We start from the raw sequence: 19413 nt of genomic DNA on the forward strand, positions 1-19413 counted from the left end.
AAAAAAAAAAAAAAAACTCAGATGAGGGGTGCCTAGGTGGCTCAGTTACTCAAGCTGTCGACCTGATTTTGGCTCAGGTCATAATCTCACAATTCGTGAGTTCGAGCCCCACATCAGGCTTCAGGCTGACAGCTCAGAGCCTGCTTGTGATTCTTTCTTTCTCCCCCTCTCTCTGCTCCTTCCCTGCTTGTGCTTTCTCTCTCTCAAAATAAAAAAACTTTTAATAAATAAATAAAAAAAATAAACAAATAGGGGCACCTGGGTGGCTCAGTCAGTTAAGCATCCAACTTCACTCAGGTCATGATCTCACGGTTTGTGAGTTAGAGCCCTGCATCAGGCTCTGTGCTGACAGCTCAGAGCCTGGAGCCTGCTTCGGATTCTGTGTCTCCCTCTCTCTCTCTCCCCCTCCCCCACTCGTGCTCTGTCTCTATCTCTGTCTCTCAATAATAAATAAACATTAAAGAAAAATTTTTTAGGGGTGCCTGGGTGACTCAGTCGGTTGGGTGTCTGACTTCAGCTCAGGTCATGATCTCACTGTTTGTGAGTTCAAGCCCCACATTGGGCTCTGTGCTGACAGCTCAGAGCCTGGAGCCTGCTTCAGATTCTGTGTCCCTCTCTTGCTCTGCCCCTCCCCTGCTCATGCTCTGTCTCTCTCTCTCTCTCAATAATAAATTTTAAAAAAACATTAGACTTTTTTAAAAATAAAAAACATTTTTTAATAAACAAATAAATAAAAACTCAGATGACCGGGCAATTCTGGCCCCAGTGCCCTGGCACAGTCAGGGGGCACTAAGGGACTGCTGTTCCTGTAGAGGGTCTGTGTCACAGTTTACCACAGACCCTCCCCAGCCTCCCCCTCTCACCTGTGCCACAGGCCAGCCTCAGGACAGATAGGACCCCTGTGGGACTTTCACAAAGGACCCTCCCATCCCTAAGATATTCAAACCCATGGTCTGGCAAGGTAGGGGAAGCTGAGGTTAGGGTAACCCATGAACTCCCCTGAAATCACATGTAACATGTGCCCACTGGATGCTGAAAAGCATCTGTGGCTCAAAACAGGTTAAGAATTTCTCTTGCTTTAATTATCTCATTATAAGGTATCATCTCCCTCATTCCCCATTTTATGGGTGAGAAAAATCAGAACGCAGTGGGGAATGATTTAAAACCCCACCCCTACTATGCACCCCATACCCAGGCTCTGAATGCAGGGCTCCATCCCGGGGGCCATGTTGTCAGGAGCCCCGTATTTGCCCGCCGAGAGGCTGGCCCTCCCCCTCCCATGAAGCCCCGGCCTGGCCAGAGAAGAGTGCTGTGAGCCCATCTCCCCGCCAGGCCACGCCAGGCTCTCCATCACTGTCAGGGCCCCGACACGAGGGCACGGACAGAGCAGGCCAGGTTGTTCCCTGGGTGGTGACCACAGGGTCCCCACGGGCAACGAGGGCCCGAGGAGGCCAGAGGTGAGCAAAGAGCACACTATGCATTCTGCTTCTTTATTGGAGCTCTCCATCATGCTCCCACAGCCAGGGCAAAGCGGGCAGGGGGCAGGCTTGCAGCCCAGCCGCCGAGGCCCCCCACGGAAGAGGAACTACCCTGTGCCCTGCAGCCCTGCGCTCCTCCTGGTAAAACGCTCTCTGCTCACCCTGCTCACCTCACCCTGGGTTCCTCCGGTCTGATGAGCCAAAGACCCTCTGTGGCCTGTACCACCGGGGACTTTCCTAAAGCCCCCACGATGCTTCGGGTTCTGCTTCGCTGCCCATCTCTATGCCGGGCTGCGCAGAGGTGAAGCCACACGCTCCGGCCGAGGGAGAGCTTGGGTTTGAGCTCCTTCTCCACAGCTCTGAGCCTCCTTCCCTTGGCCGCCGAATGAAGATGGCAATTCCCAGCAGCAGTGCCAAGGGTGGCTTGCAGAGGCTCTGCTCCCCCATAATCTTCCCTGGCACCTGCCCCCCGTTCTCTGATGTGGCCAAGTGACATTTTCTCAGCTTACTGAAAAGCGTTACACCAAAGGAGCTTTAAGCAGGCCTCTGGCCCTGTCCCCCACCAGATGGCTGTCCCTAAACCAGCCTACAGAGAAACTCTGGAGCTGCTGCTGGAAACAGCACCCACCTCCTGGGGTCGTCATGATAGTGCATTGAGATAGTGCAGGTAAAGCGCTTGTTCTGGGCCTGGTGGGTACCAAGTAACCGCTTGATAAATGACACCACCCATGTCCAGGGCTGCCTCCCAAACGGACTTGGTCCTGTCACCCAGGAGCCACGACACCTCATAAGCCCCATGCTCAGGGAACACAAGCTGACTTTAACAGCCCAAGCCCAACAGAATTGGGAAGGAAAATTTATCACATGCACACACCGTAAAAAATCATCAGAAATGGGCCAAAGAAAACAAAACAAGGCACTGTTTGGCTGTGACTTATCCAATGCCCGGGATGCTTTGCCTTCCCTCTCCCCGTCTCTGAGCAGACAATCCAAAGCTGACAGGCGCAACGGTCCCTGAGGGCTGGAGGGGACTCCCAAAGAGCCATATACCTCTCCCTGCACACGCATGCGGGGCCTGCTCAGCTCTTGGCTGGAAACTGACAAATCTCACAACCTCCTCTCTGCCCAAGTGCCCCAGGGAGGCCGTAAGGCTGGCCTTTCCACTACGGCATCAGAGAACTGCAGACCGGCAGGGCCCCCACACAGCCCCCTTGGCACCCCAGACTGAGCGACATCTCACCCACCGCCTCAGGGATGCAGTCTGAGCACCTGATGCCCTCTGCACAGGGCTGTCCAACCACCACGACCAGAGCCAGTGCCCTCCTAGCACCCCACTGCTATTCTTGTCTGTCCTCAAGACAGCCCCGCTGGGAAAGCAGCAAAGAGGCAGGACCTTATATGGACACTGAGCTGGGTGCTTTCCTGGGTCCGGGAGCTTGGAGCACCGTGAGGGTCCTCTTCAGTATTGGCAGAAGCCTGAGCTCATGCACCCCCACATGGGTCAGGATCCCTGGATGAGACACAGAGCTTTACAATCTCACTGCATTTTTTCCAACCATGAGGAATGCATCTCCCCTGTACAGAACGACACAGGACAGGGGTTATGCAGTCCCTTCCTCCAACCAACCAGTGTGGACCCCAACATCTGTCCTAACCCTGGACTCTTCTCCTAAGAAGGTGAGCACCACCGCCTTCATTCTGGCTTCAGACAACACCTCTCCCATGGAGGGAGCCCCTGTCACCAAGGGCCAGGCACCTGCAGACACAACAGTGCCCAAACCTGAGTCAGCCAGGGTCCAACCAGGACCTTTGGAACTCTCCAAGTGGCGTCCCGATTGTGCTAGAAAGAGAGCTGGACAAGGAGTGTCCAGTGCTGGCTCACCATTCCCCTTCTGTCCGACCTGTACCAACATTTCCCAGATTTCATTATCTGCAAACCATCTTCATGATTTCCGCTGAACCCAAGCATTATGTACTGTTACTTAAAACTGTCAACACAATGTTCTCACTTAAATGATTAGCACCATCTTAAGTCACAAAGAGCCATAAAATCACAAATCCAATGTATAACCATTCAAGTGTTAAATGTGCATATGCCTGATGCCTGATACCACATCTTGGGAACTACTGACCCAGAGCAAAGCTCTCTCTGTACCTCAGTTTCCACATCTAGAAGACAAGGAGGTTGAACAAGATGATTCCCTCAGAGTCTCTTCAGGCCCAACTTTCTACGAGATCAGCCTGGCTCCAGCTCCCCCATGAATCCAGACCCAGTTGGTCAGGATCCTGGGATGGGCACTAAGCAGGAGAGGCTCTATCTGCAGGACTGGGAGCCACGGCCGCTGCTGAGAGGTGCCGGCTGGACTCAGAGCCAACAGGAGCGAACAGCACCCCCCCCAGGGGCTCCCAAGGACCCCAAAGCCAGGTCTAACCCCAAGCTCCACAGACAGCTCCAAATGACAAGACTTTACAGTTAGAAAACTTTATCCATCCACCTCTTTTTATAGCTGGGGAAACTGAGGCACAAAGAAGGAGCTTACACAAGGGCGGAAGTCAGCCGAAAACCCAAGTCCCCTAACTGCCAAGCCACCCCGATGGCGGCCACACAATACAGAAGTCTGAACTTCCCCCATTACCTCCCCCTGGAGGCACGGGCTCAGGTTGCTGGCCTGGAGGTGCAAAGCAGCCCCCTCTGGGAGGGGGAATATGGGAACTGAGATTCCGATCGGAGTTTAAACGTCCTATTAAAGAGGGTTTTATGCAATTAGACCGGAATGAATGTACAATGGCACCCATGGCAGGGAGCTTCAAAGCCTGTGTAGTGGGGGTATCGTGGCCCATCTGAATGCACCCACAAGAAGGAAACGTGGTCCCCCAGGAGAATAGGGCAGATTAGTCTCCGTATGTAATAGATTTTATTGACCATATGGAACTGATATAAAAATCGTGTTGCACAGGGTAGTCTGGCCTGGAGACAGGAATGTGACATGAAGAATAGGATTTCTATAACCAGCTGGGTGGCTTTCTGAGTTCCTGAGCCCCCCCCCCCCCCCAGGACCCCCAGCAACTCCCCCATCAGCCCCTGGGCATTTACCTGATGCTGTCACGGAGGAATCCCAGGCCAGCGAGAAGTCCGAGGCCTCCCCCTCTTCAACTGAAAGAGAGAACAGAGATGGGCCCGTGAGTTTTGAAGTTGTACAAACAGGCCATCAGGGTGGGGAACAGGGCAAGGAAGAAGGATCACTTGTGGGAGTCCTTATAATACCCATGATCAGGAGCAAGGGGGTAAAGCCTACAATGAGGCCTTTGTGGGTTTCACAGAGGTGTTAAATGATTGGAATAAAACCTGAATAGCAAACAAGTGCAGTATCAGTATGGTTTCCCCATCCCTGTGTCCCTAGCAGACGTCACGAATCAATCACAGCACCGCCTGGAGCCAGAGGCAGCATCAGAACCCCTACACACTTCTACAGCCCACTACTGTCTATAGTCCGAGTTTCTGCTTGAGATGAAGCCATTTGCGACACCCAGGAAGACGGCAAAGATTCAGACCTCTCCCCGATCCCACAGATACCATCCTCCTACCAAGAGCCCCTTACACCACCACTGAAATGTGAAAGCTTGTTTTTGCAACAAACAAAGTCACTCTCAGAGGTTGGAGAAGCATGGGGTGCTATTCCACACACTGAGACGTAACCGATAGACAGACCCTGGGATATGCTGAGGTCCAGTGGTCAACAGTCACGGGATGGTAACATCAGAAAGCAACTCACCTCTCCATCCTGCCCCTGGGCCCACTGAACAAGGCTGGGTAGGGATGGGGCGCCTTCAGCATCCCGTACCCCTGCATGTAAGACCAGGCTGGTGGAGACGGAGGCCATGTACTTAGGAGAACACAGGAGAAACTCTATACAGCATAATAAATCTCTTGTCTTGGAATTAATCCCAGTCTGGGGCATGTAATAATATTAAAGCTGGGTTATGGACTCTGTAAAATGGAACTTTGTTTAAGTCAAAAATGTGCATACACAGTATTTTTCAGATTTAACGGGCTCTGAAGCTCTACACATGCGCAGGCTGAAGCTACCAGGTCCCACCCAGTTCCCTTTTCACCGTCGCCGTCCTACATGGGCACACACTGTCAGCCAGGCATAATGCTGAGTGCTTTTCAGGCATTACTGAATTTAATCCTCATCAACAGATTCCCAGAGAGGCCAACTGACGTGCCTGAGGTCTTACACAGCTACAAGCGTGCAGAGTTTGGTCTGAAACCCACAACTGCGTGCGGAAGGCAGACCGATGCATACTGAAACCACTGTATACAGAGGCACAGAGGATGCTGTCCAGACACCTAGCAAGTCGGGACTGGTAACCCCACCCCACCCCACCCCACAGAAGGCAGATACACAGTGTGCTGGGCAGCGGAGCAGTGAGAGGAGCAAGCAGGCTAGGCTACAGTCAGATACTGGGTTCAAATCCCGATTCTGCCTCTAGCTGTACGATCTTGAGCAAATTATTTAGCCTCTAGGCTTCGGTTTTAACATTTCAGAAATAGATAATAATGGTACCCAAGACATACGGTGGCAGGGAGGAGTCAATGGGGTCATCTGCCAGAGCACTGGCCCAAGCACTCGGGGGGTTTGGTGGCCAGGGCTGGACCAGCTCTGGGAATTAACAAGTCCGGCTCTGTATGGCGTGGCCCCGCTTTATCATGTATCTGTCCCCGGTCTCGCTCCCCTACCAGAGCCTCCCAGACCATACTAGAGAAGGGACAATCGTGACAAGAAGCAACAGGCCAAGGAATGCTAACAGAGTGTTTGCTCTTTCCCAAGTTTGCATCCTGAGAGTACAAACTCAGAATCCAAATGAAATGCAGAGGCGATCTGGGGTGGGGCCGAGGCTATTGTTCTACTTAGCTAGTTAGAGCCAGGGAGGGTTTTCAAACATGCAGCTTTGTAAATATGAATCAAGACCTCGCATCAGACAAAACTGATTATTACTCACTAAGCTGATTCCAAGCAGACAGCCCCTGAAACACTGGCGGATAATGCTTACGGCGATCAGAAGTCAGCCATGCATGAAAGCAGCAGTTGTTAACAGCTTTCATTGCCACACCTGAAAATCCGCTTCCTTCACATTTCGCCTTTTACTTACTTTAAGATCTACGTGTTTCGCTTCTACTAAGAAGTCACTCCCAGTTTGTAAGGTCACCATGCGGCCCTTCTGTTGGACAACTTCAAAAAGGTCGACCTCGTTGACCGTGGCTACCATGACATTAATGCACGACCCAGTTCTCCCTTTGTCCACGGTGTGCTCCAGATACCAGGACAAAGGGCCCCACTCTGGGCCCACCCAATGTTCTCCAGGTGAGAAGGGTGACCTTCCAGATCACTGAACTGAAGAATGTCCCCAGAATGGGACCAAATCCTTCCCTCCCTGAGATCTGGCTTCAGCCATCATGGGAAGGAGATCAGGAAAACATCTGCCATTTTGGAGCTCTTAGGACAATTCAAGGTCTCTTCCCCAAGTCCGACAAGCCTGTAAAGTTGGGAAGAGGGCAGTGGCCTGATGCCAGCTGGCTGGGGAAGTTCAAAGTGGCAGACATCACCACAGGCAAGTGGCCACATCACACACCAGCATCTCCAGAACCACATCTCTCCCAGTGAGGAAGGAGCCCGCGGGCCAACCCACCTAGTGCCGTGGGGCATGAACGCATTTTCCTACAACTGCTGGCATCCACCCGGCTAACATCCCATTCCCCACGTTTTGTTTATTGAAGGCATAAGCGCACCATCCTTTATACATTCCTGATGAGAAAAAGTCACGCCCAGTGTTCCCAGCATCAGCACGAGGCTCCGTGCTCCCTGCTGCCGTGAACTTGCAGGGGCTCTCCTCTCCTCCAGTCTCACTCTTACTCTTCCGTCCGGACTGGTCTCTTCAACAGCTAGATAACTAGCAGGGGCAGCAGGCACAGAGGAAGGAAGGCCTTCCCGACAGCCAGAGCCAGCCACTTGCTGGGGGTGCTGAGTCTACACTGGCAGCAGGCGCTGTCTGGGAGCCCGAGCCATCCCCAAGTGGACTTCTGCTGGAGACGCAATGGACACCAGGGGTTGGGCATCTCAGAGAAAACTCAATCGGCACAGTGGTCAATATGGATAACACCTACAGGGGCTGCCCAGCCAGGCGGAGGAGTTGGGTGCTTTCTGGAGACTTGCCCAGATTCTACCTCTAACTTTTCATTTAAAGATGTTTGGCACCACTGAAGCCAAGACAAACCCTCACCCTGCCCAATCTCAAGGGGAACACAGAGTCGTCTGCTCCTGTGAACGATGGCCATTTGTATGTGCAGGGTGGGTGCGCAAGGCCAGTGTGCACACAAAGGAAGGGAGTGTGGGGGACGAGTGTGTAAGCACGGGGAGAAGGCACAGTGAGTCTGAACACACAGGGTCAGGGCACAGCAGCAAGTCTGTATACCCGGACAGGGGATGCATGGCCACGTATAATATGAGGGGAGGTGGTGCAGGACCCGTGTTCACACTGGAGAGTGCACAGTGTACTAACCATGGTTCTTAGTGTGTGTTAAGAAGGATTCTGAAGCTCTGTTGGGCTCCAGACAGAACTCTGGGTTCTCTCCCTGCTCTGGGATCACAAGCTGTGAGTGGCTGATTCCCATGGGAGTGTAGAGCTCGTGAGCCTCACCAGACACTGTCTCCCAGCTCAGCAGCGGACTTGTAAGTGATGACAACTCCCCTACTCTGAAAGTGGGCACAGCTTGCCCCCTGTGCACTGGGACGGCCGTGCCATCAACGACATGCCAGTAAGACCCAAAGCCTGTGTGCTGGGCCTCTGGACATTGGGAACCCAGTGGTGCTAGGCGGGCAGCTGTGTAACCCACCTCCCCAGTGCCACTTGCTCTGGGGGGTTGGCCAAAGTCAGGCAGGACCTGGGCTGGCAGACAAGGTGCAGGCCAGAGGTAGAAAAGCTCAGGGGACAAGTTCTAAGACAGTGTCAGGACGTGAATGAGACAGGTGGACAGAGGCAAGCACTGACCCAAGGGCCAGAGGAAGCCTCCAGCAGGGTCAACAGGGCCCAGAAACCACCTCCCCTACTCCAAGATTCATACCAGGGCCAGTTGCTGGGCCTGGCTTCAAGGATCTGAGAAGGCCCTGCCCCTGGCTGTAAGCCTCCAGACATGTGTACACACAGGCATTTTTCTGGGGAAAGGATATGTGGTTTTCATCAAAAAGATCTAGAACACCACCACTACCTCCTGCCTGCCTGCCAAAAAAAGGTTTAAGAACCACTAAATTAATGGCTTTTATTTTGAGAGCATTTTCATCTGGCCCCACCTCTGGCTGGTGTTCACAATGTCTTAGGGGACTTTTCCATGCTTTACTGGCCTTGGCCCCAGGAGTCATCTCATCCTTAGGGAAGGGTTGAGCTCACACTGGCCTGACAGAGGATCCCCCTAAAGGCATCCCTGTCCCAATGGAGGTAGTGAGACAAGCCAGGGGCACATGACTGGGCTCATCCTTAAAGAAATCCTCTCACTTATACCAGGCCAAGGCCAAGGAAGGTATAGGATACACCTAGAGTCCAGACTCTCATTGTCAGGCATGAAATGAAGTGTCATCATTCAGTACTAAGCAATTTCAAGGAGTGAAAAAGTGTAAAGCAAGGAAGACTGCTGTGTATGGCTGTGCAGGTTGTGCACTGCACAAGAGGCCCAGCAGAAGTAGTGAGAAAGGGTTGAAATTTAGCCCACACTCTGTCCACTAAACAGTGTGTCCTGATACAGGGCTATCCCAGAGCAAGATGTACCCATCCTTTTGCACATAGGCATGGCCAGCCTTTTTTCTAACTCACACAGATGTGCCATAATGTGTAGCCCATGACCATCTCTGCCATCAGGCTTCAGGGCAAAATGACCAGGGTCAATTGCAAACAAACCCAATCACTAAGCCGACACCCTCCAGGGTCCTCTCAGTGGGGATGGGTTCCAGGTGGTGGGTTTGGTCTGGGGGAGTGACAGCATGGAAAAGCAAAGGCTCTCTCTGCAACCAAAGCTAAAACTACCCAAGATCCACCCCCCCCGCTCCCAACGCAGCCACTCAGCACCAAACCCAGACCCTCAGAGGATCTCTTGACAGGGTCATATCACTGACCCCTGTATTTTACTCTCATGATTCTCTGACCACTTGCCAAAAAGAGAATAAACTAACAATTGAAATGGCTCCGTTAAGACCGCCTGCCATTTTCCCCAGTGAGCACAGCCCTACGGCAGGGGCAAGAACTCTTCACCCCTCCAATTGGTCTGTCTGCACCTCACCACCTGGAGGGTGGGTCTAGGATTTAAAGAAATCTATTTTTGGGGAGCCCGGGTGGCTCAGTCGGTTAAGCATTGGACTTGGGCTCAGGTCATGATCTCATGGTTTGGAAGTTCAAGCCCCATGTCAGGGTCTGTGCTGACAGCTCAGAGCCTGGATGCTGCTTCGGATTCCGTGTCTCCCTCTCTCTCTGCTCCTGCTCTGTCTCTTTCTGTCTCTCAAAAATAAATAAATGTTAAAAGAATTTTTTTAATAATAAAGAAAGAAATCTATTTTTTTATTTATTTTTTTTAATATATGAAATTTATTGTCAAATTGGTTTCCATACAACACCCAGTGCTCATCCCAAAAGGTGCCCTCCTCAAAACCCATCACCCACCCTCCCCTCCCTCCTACCCCCCATCAACCCTCAATTTGTTCTCAGTTTTTAACAGTCTCTTATGCTTTGGCTCTCTCCCACTCTAACCTCTTTTTTTTTTTCCTTAGAAATCTATTTTTTTAATATTTACTTTTAGAGAGAGAGAACGTGAGCACGAGCGCACACACACACACACACACACACACACACATGAGTGGGGGGTGGGGAGAGAAAGAGGGAGAGAGAGAATCCCAGGCAGGCTCCATGCTGTCAGTGCAGAGCCCGACGTGGGACTTGAACCCGGGAACCCTGAGATCATGACCTGAGCCAAAATCAAGAGTTGGATGCTCAACTGACTGAGTCACCCAGGCACCCCTAAAGAAATCTATTTTTGGACACCGTGGCTCCTAACCAGAAGCTTTCTTCCACCTGATACACTGAAAAAAAAAAAAAAAAAAGGCAGTATGTTCCAATGAGGGAGGCAACAGCTGATGCATTAGACCCATCAAGAGAGTGTGGGTGGGTCGCCAAGTCGGCAACTTCGCAGTAAGTGCTTACAGCAATTTTGGCAATGCCCGACTTTCCCCTTAAACACTGGCTTTGGAACAAGCACCTAGGAAAAGATGCAACTTTTCTGAGAAGTTTTTATATATTGTTCCCCTGGTCTACCCTGGGCAGATGGGTCAGAAGCCTGGATCTTGCTCGGCCACTGTCTTCCCTTTCACTCCCTGCCTTGCTTACCTATAAAACACTCAGAACACTCAGAACAGAGAGACATCCAGTAAGAGTCCAACAACTCCAGAAGAGAAGTTGGTCCATCCTTACCGGGAAGATCAACCTTCCAGAAGTCACCCGACAGAGCTCACTCTAGCAGGACAGATGAGGGCACCAGAGAGAAGCTATAAAATGGAGGGGTTCGGGTAGGGGGTCCTAAATAGGGCTCCCCAGGACCATCCCCCAGCTTTGCCAGTTTCAGGCCATCAGATCTGGGGCAAGAGGCTTGATCCACCGTGATCTTCCGTGTCCTCCGTGAAAGGAGGACACTACTGACAGGAGTGTCCAGAGGCCTCGATGAGCAGGGATTCTTAATGCACACTGCCCCAGGTAAACGGGCAATCAACGTGAGCGTTCCTGGGGTTACCCAAGCTGCCCGTCCTCCCTCAGGTTCCTGGCGGACCGCTAAGGTCTCACTGTGCTTGTGAGGACAGGAGGGCTCCAGCAGTGAGATCAGGTTTCCCGAGAGACTCGCCCCACCCCACCCCCCAGGAAGGGCCCAGGGACAGCCCTGGGTCCTTCGGCATCACCGCCTCCCAGTCCCTGTCACAGTGCAGGGATGGTGTCCCCAAATGTGCAACCATCCAGTATTCACAACCAAGGGGTTGAGCTTCCATGCCAGCTCATGTGCCTCCACGAGCACCCCATCCTCACCCCACACACCCCAAGAGAGGAGGGCTGGGAGACATCTGCAGAAGGAACAGAAGCACCAATCCCAGGAGAGTCTAGATCTGGGGCAACCTTGCAGAAACGGGGGTCCTCTCCTCCACGCTTCCCTAAAAAGTGACAACGATGATGAGGATGATGTTAAAACTGGGTGATGAATGTGACGCACTTCAAGTATGCTTTAAGTATGAGAGGAATGGCTTTTTCACTAGACCAGAGACAGAACGAGTGTCAAACCTGGCCCAGCTCCCCTGTCCTGCACCTGTGGCAGGCATTGCTAATCGATCAAGGCTCTCCTTCTTGCTGGGCATGGGTGCAGCTTCAAAAGGCTCAACAAGGTGGATTAAAATCTATTGGCACTCTGGGGCGCCCGGGTGGCTCCGTCGGTTAAGTGTGCGACTTCCACTCAGGTCAGGATCTCACAGTCTTTGGGTTTGAGCCCCGCGTCGGGCTCTGTGCTGACAGCTCGGAGCCTGGAGCCTGCTTCGGAGTCTGTGTCTCCCTCTGTCTCTGCCCCTCCCCCATTTGTGGTGCGAGCTCTCTCTCTCTCTCTCACTCTCTCTCTCTCAAAAAGAAAAACATCTATTGGCTGTCTCCATCCTGGTCCGTAGAGCCTCCCCACCCCCCTCAAGCACCGACGCATGGCGCGTGCATAAGGCACACACGAGCGCTTGCACCCACATGTGGGTGTTGTGTCCGACTGGAGCAGATCTGGGCCAGGGTGAGGACTACTCCCCCCCAGGAGAGCAAACCTCCACCGGGCCGCTGTAGCACCAGGCACCGGGCCGGGCGTCCCACCCACTGGCTCTCACGTAATCCTCCCAGCCTCCCTCTGAGAAAGTCTTCAAAGTCCCCACTTTTCTGATGAGGCAATGGAACCTGCGAAGCCAGAGCACTGGTCCAGAACCCAGCCCATAAGCTCACAAGGCCAGCGGGGATGTTTCCGAGTGTGGCTTTAGCTCAAAGCTGGGAACACCCAGCTACTCACCCCTCACTCTGTCTGCTCCATCCCAGCCACGGGGCAGGAAAAGAAGAGGAAACTGAGTATCACAGAGACACATGACGTGTCCACTGTAGTGGATAACAGAGTCGGGAACTGAGAAGCAAAGACAGTACCACAAAGGCCAGGCATCCAAGTGAATTAAAATGGAAGAGTACATCAAAGCTCTGTCGGAAGAGGAGCAAGGACCGGGCAAGTCAGCAGTGCCCCGGGACCGGTGCCACGGCCTGCCCTCCCGTGCCTGTCCCTAGTGGGTGAGGAGGCAGATGTCAGCATGGTGGCCCAGGGTCCCCCAAGGCGTCCCTGCCACTCTTACCAGAATCACCTGGCATCAGAGGGCTTTTGCAGACGCTTCCTCAGTTGCTACCTGAAAGTCAAGCTTCTACTGACCCACTTCACAGAAGGAGAAATAAAGTCCCAGAGAAGACAAACAGCTCACCCATGGGGCAGCAGAGGTGACCAAAGCAGACCTGGAACCCAAGCACCCTAGCTTCCAGACCCTGGAGTCCGGATACACAAAGCCCCCTATATGATGTGATCCTTAGCCCTCACCAGGCACGAACCTCTGTAACTTCTCTGACTGGAGTCCCCAGACCAGCAACGGCCGTGTCACCTGGCAGCTTGTCAGTGATGCATAAATTTTATTTTATTTTATTTTATTTTATTCCATTCTATTCTATTCTAATGTTTATTTATTTTCGAGGGGGCAGGAGCAGAGAGAGAGGGGGACAGAGCATCCAAAGCACGCTCCGCTCTGACAGCAGAAAACCCTACGTGGGCTCGAACTCACGAACCATGAAATCATGACCTGAGCTGAAGTCGGACGCTCAACTGACTGAGCCACCCAGGAGCCCCAGACATGCAGAATTTTAAATAGCAGAATCCCTGGGGGTGGGGCCCAGCAGGTGATTCTCATGCATGCTAGAGCTTGAGAACCACTGGCCTGCACAATCCTGTAAGAACATGTATTAACCCCATTTTACAGATGAGAAAATAAAGACCAAGCAATTTGCCCAAGGTCACCGAGCTAGGTTGGAGTGAAGCTGGGGCGGGATTCTTAACCCCTTTTTTCACTTCCACCTTCAACAAACAGAAGCTGTGGCTCCAGACTGAGTGGGGTCAGCCAACAAAAGGAAGACGGATTCTCTCTCTCCCCGATGATTCAAATTTACAGAAGATTCCCCAAGTTCCTTCCTGTGCCAGCACCAGGGGGACCTAAGAAGAGAATTCATCCTCTGGGGTCTCCCCAGGCACCCAGGTTCCTTGGGACGTCAAGGGGAAACCACGTGAGGTGGTGCTGTGTTGGCAAAGGTTTAACAGGTGGTTCGGGGAGAAAGGGCCCTTGGTTTGTGGCATTTGCCGCTAAATACTCCCACCAATTGGCCAGTGTCAAGGCACCAAACAGGAAACTTGCTGACGTGGATCTGGGAAGAGATGCGTCCAGTTAACACAGCACTGGATACAGGAACCTGCCCCGGGAGGCGCAGGGAGGGGCGGAGCAGCCGCTGGGGGATGGAGCCAGCCCTGGAAGCCACCTTGAAGCCACCACACATCGCTGCACCTCCCGGCTCTCCCCACCACCCCACTTGCCCTGCCCAGGCTCTGCCCCATGTCCCATGTACGTAGGAAACCCAGAACCCACTCGGAGTTGCCCTTTTCTTATTGTTTCCTACACGAAGCATCTTTCTCTTTTTTCATAAAAGTCTTCCACACAAGTAATCCATGTACAACGTAGAAAACGAGCAAATACACGTGAGTTCAAATTGAGAAACACAAAGTACAATTTTCTGGTTGCAAATACGTTGTCATAGCCTTCCAGAAAGTTGTTAACAATATGTACAACTGAACAACACAAACCGTTCCAGAACCTGCTTTTCCAACTCAGCCATTTACCAAGAACAACATCTTTTCGCATAAAAATCGTGGACGGCCACTGTCATCGCAGATGCTGGTCCTGTAGGAGGCTCCAGGAGTAATTAAACCAGTGCCCTGGTGCTGGCCACCCAGGCTACTTCCAGTTGTCGTCCACTGTAAGGGAGGTCGTGGTGCAAAACACGTCCACACACTTTGCCCACGGCCACAAGCCTGGTCAGTGATTTTTCTCAGAGTGAGTTCCCCGAAGCAGGATCGCTAGGACAAAGAGTTCGCTGATTTTTAGGCGTCAAAGACATACGTCCCATGTGTATTTGGTCTTTTTCCCCTTTACTAAGCACTCAGTACCTCAAGTGACCTAGGACTCTGAGCTAGGTACTAGGAGAAAGAGTTTTTGATCTTCAGCCATTAGACTGTGCTCTCTGTGTCAGTAAGTGTTACCATGGCTGTGCCCCTTGGGGGCTGGCACCTAAGAGCTGAGTGACTGAATGAATGAATTAATGAACTAGGAATGATGGAGAAGTTAAATGAACCCCACTCTCGGAGTGAGGCAGAAACAAGTGGAAACATGAGAACCCAGAGTGTAGATGTAAAGAAGAGGGTAGGAGCTAGGGAAAGTGACAAGCAGACCCCTGGACAGTGGGGACCACCCACCACCTACAGCTCAGAGGCCAAGCCTGTCTGCCCAGGCAGGGCCCCAGAGAAGGCTCAGGGCTGGGGGACCAGCCTGGAATCGGGATGAATTTCTACCTTAACCGCAGATAAAATTCTGATTTCCTTTTAGACTAATGTGCAAATCCCATTTTAGGAAGAATGATAAAAATCACAGACAAAAACTAACAGGTCTGTGGGTTTCTTGTTTAATGTAAATAAAAAGTTTCTTGCTCATTGGGACGCCTGGGTGGCTCAGTCGGTTAAGCCTCTGACTCTTGGTTTTGGCTCAGGTCATGATCTCACCGTTCACGAGTTCGAGCCCCACACATGGGACTCTGTGCTGTCTCTCCCTCTCTCTCTACCCCTCCCCCACTCACACTGTCTCTGTCTCTCTCAAAGTAAATAAATAAACTTAAAAAAATTTTTTTTAATTAAAAAACGTTTCTGCTCACTGATGAAGTTCAGGAAAATCAAATCAAACTGCATTTGCCTGAGCAAGGAGATATAAACAAGGGGAAATCTGAGGCAGCCCGGCCCGGCCCCGCCCCGCCCTCCTTTCCATTCTGACTGTGGGAAGACCTGGACACAAGACCAGGGCTGCGGGCTTCTCGTCCAAGCCCCCTGGGCTGATCACCGGCTACAGAGACACCCCTCTCCCTGGTTAGAAATATTGTGAAGGGCCCAGGCCCACCTCCTCCGGAAATCTCTCCCCGACCCCCGGGCCCTGGACTTAGGTTAGTCCTCATGGGCAGCAAGGTGTGGCCAAAACAAGATGCCTTAGGCTCAACTCCTACCCGCCATGGTTGGCTGTGGCCTGGGTGAGTTAGGTAACCTCTCTGGGCACAGCCATCCTGCAAGGTGGCTCTGAGTGAGGGTAAAGGGAGAAGCTGTTATAACGTATCTGGTCCAGAGCCCCCTCCACACCCAGGTGCCAGGCAAAGGGAAGCTATGATCCCACAGCATAACATGTTGCCCCCACCTGTACTCTCAGCCCCTGTAGGGAGACCCTCTACATCTCTTTATCACACCCTCCAGTTCACTTGACTGACACAAGACTCCACACGTCAGGGACACTGGGGACAGCACTCACGGGCCTCACACACATTATAACTTTTATGTGTAATCCTCCCAATGGCCCTGTGAAGGGACTGAATGATGGTGCCCATTTTACAGATGGGGAAACCAGGACCTAAATGAATTTTCTTAAGTAGGTTGAATTAGATGAGCGACGGGAGGCACGGCTGAGAGTTGAAGCCAAGTCTACATGGCCCCAGAGTGCACGCACCTCCTGCCCACACAACCCGCCTCTCTCCCCTTATGCTGAACAAACGGTACTTGATGGCCTGAGCTCTCCCAGCCCTCCTGAACTGTCTCAGAAAAGCCACAGCTGGATGGGGAAGCTTGGGGTTGAAGTGACCCCTCTTTGTGGAAGGCCCCAGAGCTGGGTCTAGGAGGTCAGTGTTGGGTGTCCCAGGCTAGTTGGGTCACAAGCTCTCCCTTGACTCCACCTTCTACTCTCAGTTCCTCATCTATAAGGTGAGAGTGGGGACAGCCGACTGGCTCGGTCGGAACAGTGTGCGACTCTTGACCCCAGGGTTGTGAGTTCGAGCCCCATACTGGGTGTGGAGATTATAATAAACAAACAAACAAACAAACAAACAAACAAATAAAGCCATTTTAAGAATACATAAAGTGGGGATAATAAAATCCCCATTTGATTTGAAGACCAAGTGAAGTAACACATGTGAAGAGCTTAGTCCAGTGCCTGGCACATAGTCGTCAACATGAAATAGGATTATTGCGTCTGCGCACCCAGTAAATCTGTTCAGGGTTCAGGGGTTTCCCGCAAATTCCCTTTCTGGGGAACCGCCTGCCTGGGTCTTAACACTTGGAGGGCCTCAGGCCTCCCAGGCTGTCCTTATGTTTAATCCCATCTCCCTGAGGTTAATCTCCTCGTTCATATATATATTTCATTTCATACAGTCACCCCTGCATGGTCTCGTCAACCAGCAACGTGCAGCATATAAATGTGGATTTACAACAGGGTCTGGGTCCCACTTCCTGTTTCGGTGGCAACATCGGGTACTCAGCCACCAGCCGTCCAACTCTGACGGGAGGTGACAGAACCGAGGGCACACTCTACCATGCGCGGAGGGGCCATAACAACCCCTCACAAAGGGATGGACAGAAGCAGCCCCTGGGTGCTAGCAAACTGAAGGTGGGGGCCGGGACCACGGGAGTCAGGCAACATGGCCTGGGCTCCTGGCCCCTCGCTGAGGGGAGAAACGGACAGCACCCACCCAGATCTGTCCACTGTTTGAGGTGGAAAGGAAGGAGGGGGTGAGACCAGAGTCCCACTCTCTTGCCTTGTTTCCAATTTCATTTGCAGAAAAGCACCATAGAGTAGAAACTAATATTTTTTATGACTCCTGAACCACTTATCCTCTGTGCTAACATCCTGTAAATAAATGTCACTACCTTATTATACGTGTGGTTTATCTTATACAAGAGCAAAGTGGAAACTCAGTCTCTTATTAAAAACTGATGTGTGTGTATGTGTGCCTGTGTGTGCACATGTGTGTGTCTAAGTATTTTCATCTGGTTTGGGGCACAAGGACCAGCCTTCCATATCATTCTTCATATCAAAAGCCCCGAGCCTTCCACAGGAATGAACTGTAAGGACCATTTCCAAACATCAACTCCACATGGATGTCCCAGGGGTAGGGGCAATCACGATAAATACTTTACAGTTTCAGGAGTCAATACTTCTAATAAGTCTGATTTGGGAGGAGGGATTTTCAATGGCACAGATGCGTCCCCCAGCTCAGCTCCATTGCCCACCCAGGGTGGTTAGAATGCATGTGGGGGCCTTTAGGGGCCCTTGTGTCTCCACCCGGCAGCTGGCCCCACCAGCACAGGACTGACATCACCCGACTCGCCCAGTGTTCGTGAGATGACGACTGTCGAGGCAGGTGTGGGGAGTCCTCCTCGGCATTCACCCCGAGCAGTGACAGGGCATCTCCGCCGACCGGTCTCCAGGGCTGGCAGGGCCTCCCCAGGCCTCCCAGGAGCTTGGCCAGGAGCACAGACAGAGAATGAGGGGCGCCTGGGTGGCTCAGTCAATCAAGCGACTGACTCTTGATTTCAGCTCAGGTCATGATCTCACGATTCGTGAGTTGGAGCCCCACATTCAGCTCTGTGCTGACTGCACAGAGCCTGCTTGGGACTCTCTCTCCTCTCTGCCCCTCCCCCACTTGCACTTTCTCTCTCTCTCTCAAAATAAATAAATAAACTTTAAAAAAAAAAAAAAAGGTACAGAGGAGCACCTGGGTGGCTCAGTTGGCTAAGCGTCCAACTTCAGCTCAGGTCATGATCTCATGGTTTGCGGGCTTGAGCCCTGACTTGGGCTCTGTGCTGACAGCTTGGAGCCTGGAGCCCGCTTCAAATTCTGTGTCTCCCTCTCTCTCTGCCCCTCCCCTGTTCACACTCTGTCTCTTTTCTCTCTCTCTCAAAAATAAATAAACATTAAAAAAAAGTTACAGTTGGGGCGCCTGGGTGGCTCAGTCGGTTGAACGTCCGACTTCAGCTCAGGTCATGATCTCATGGTTCGTGAGTTCGAGCCCCATGTCAGGCTCTGTGCTGAAAGCTCGGAGCCTGGAACCTGCTTCAGATTCTGTGTCTCCCTCTCATTCCGCCCCTCCCTCGCTCTCATTCTCTCTCTTTCTCTCTCTCTCTCAAAAATAAATAAACATTAAAAAAAATAATAAAAAAAAGTTACAGAATGCTTTTCTTTACCTCAGCTTCCCCCCTTTGCATAAATACCTTTTCTTCTCGCCTCCCAAGGACACTCTACGTGAAATCACACATCTGGTGTGCTACTAACAATTTTTCTAATAGATATTAGAATAAACATATCGAGTAACATTTGCCTAATAGACAGTAAAATAAACAGAGAAGTATGGGGGAAAACCCCTCATTTTGCCTATCGACCACCTGAATCACTGCAGGATTCAGGAAGATGGAATGTGGAATTGTCACACTTGGGGGAATGCAGGCACTCTGCACTCTGATAACTAGGTGATAACTCTTCACTTCCTCCCAGCCCCAAGTTCATACAGGTCGTCCTCTGAAGCCATCCAGCCCATTTAAGTTCAGTGAGGGCTGCATGTCAGGTGACAAGAACTGAGGAAGATGGCAGGGGACATGCCAGCTACAAACTCTCCCCCAGCATGTGGCTCATCGGCCCACCATGGCCTTGAGCCAGGATGGAAAGTCCTGACAAGC

General features: G+C 51.9%; 1 protein-coding gene across 1 annotated transcript in view; it reads right to left on the bottom strand.

Annotated features, from left to right (window-relative positions):
- The window catches only part of ZNF423 (zinc finger protein 423), a 333190-nt gene that overhangs the window by 266052 nt on the left and 47725 nt on the right, over window positions 1-19413 (bottom strand). The window contains 1 exon segment of the mRNA XM_049621698.1: window positions 4573-4632. Coding sequence (XP_049477655.1) covers window positions 4573-4632 — 60 coding nt within the window.

Source organism: Panthera uncia (assembly GCF_023721935.1).
Source record: "Panthera uncia isolate 11264 chromosome E2 unlocalized genomic scaffold, Puncia_PCG_1.0 HiC_scaffold_19, whole genome shotgun sequence".
NCBI classification, from domain to species: Eukaryota; Metazoa; Chordata; class Mammalia; order Carnivora; family Felidae; genus Panthera; species Panthera uncia.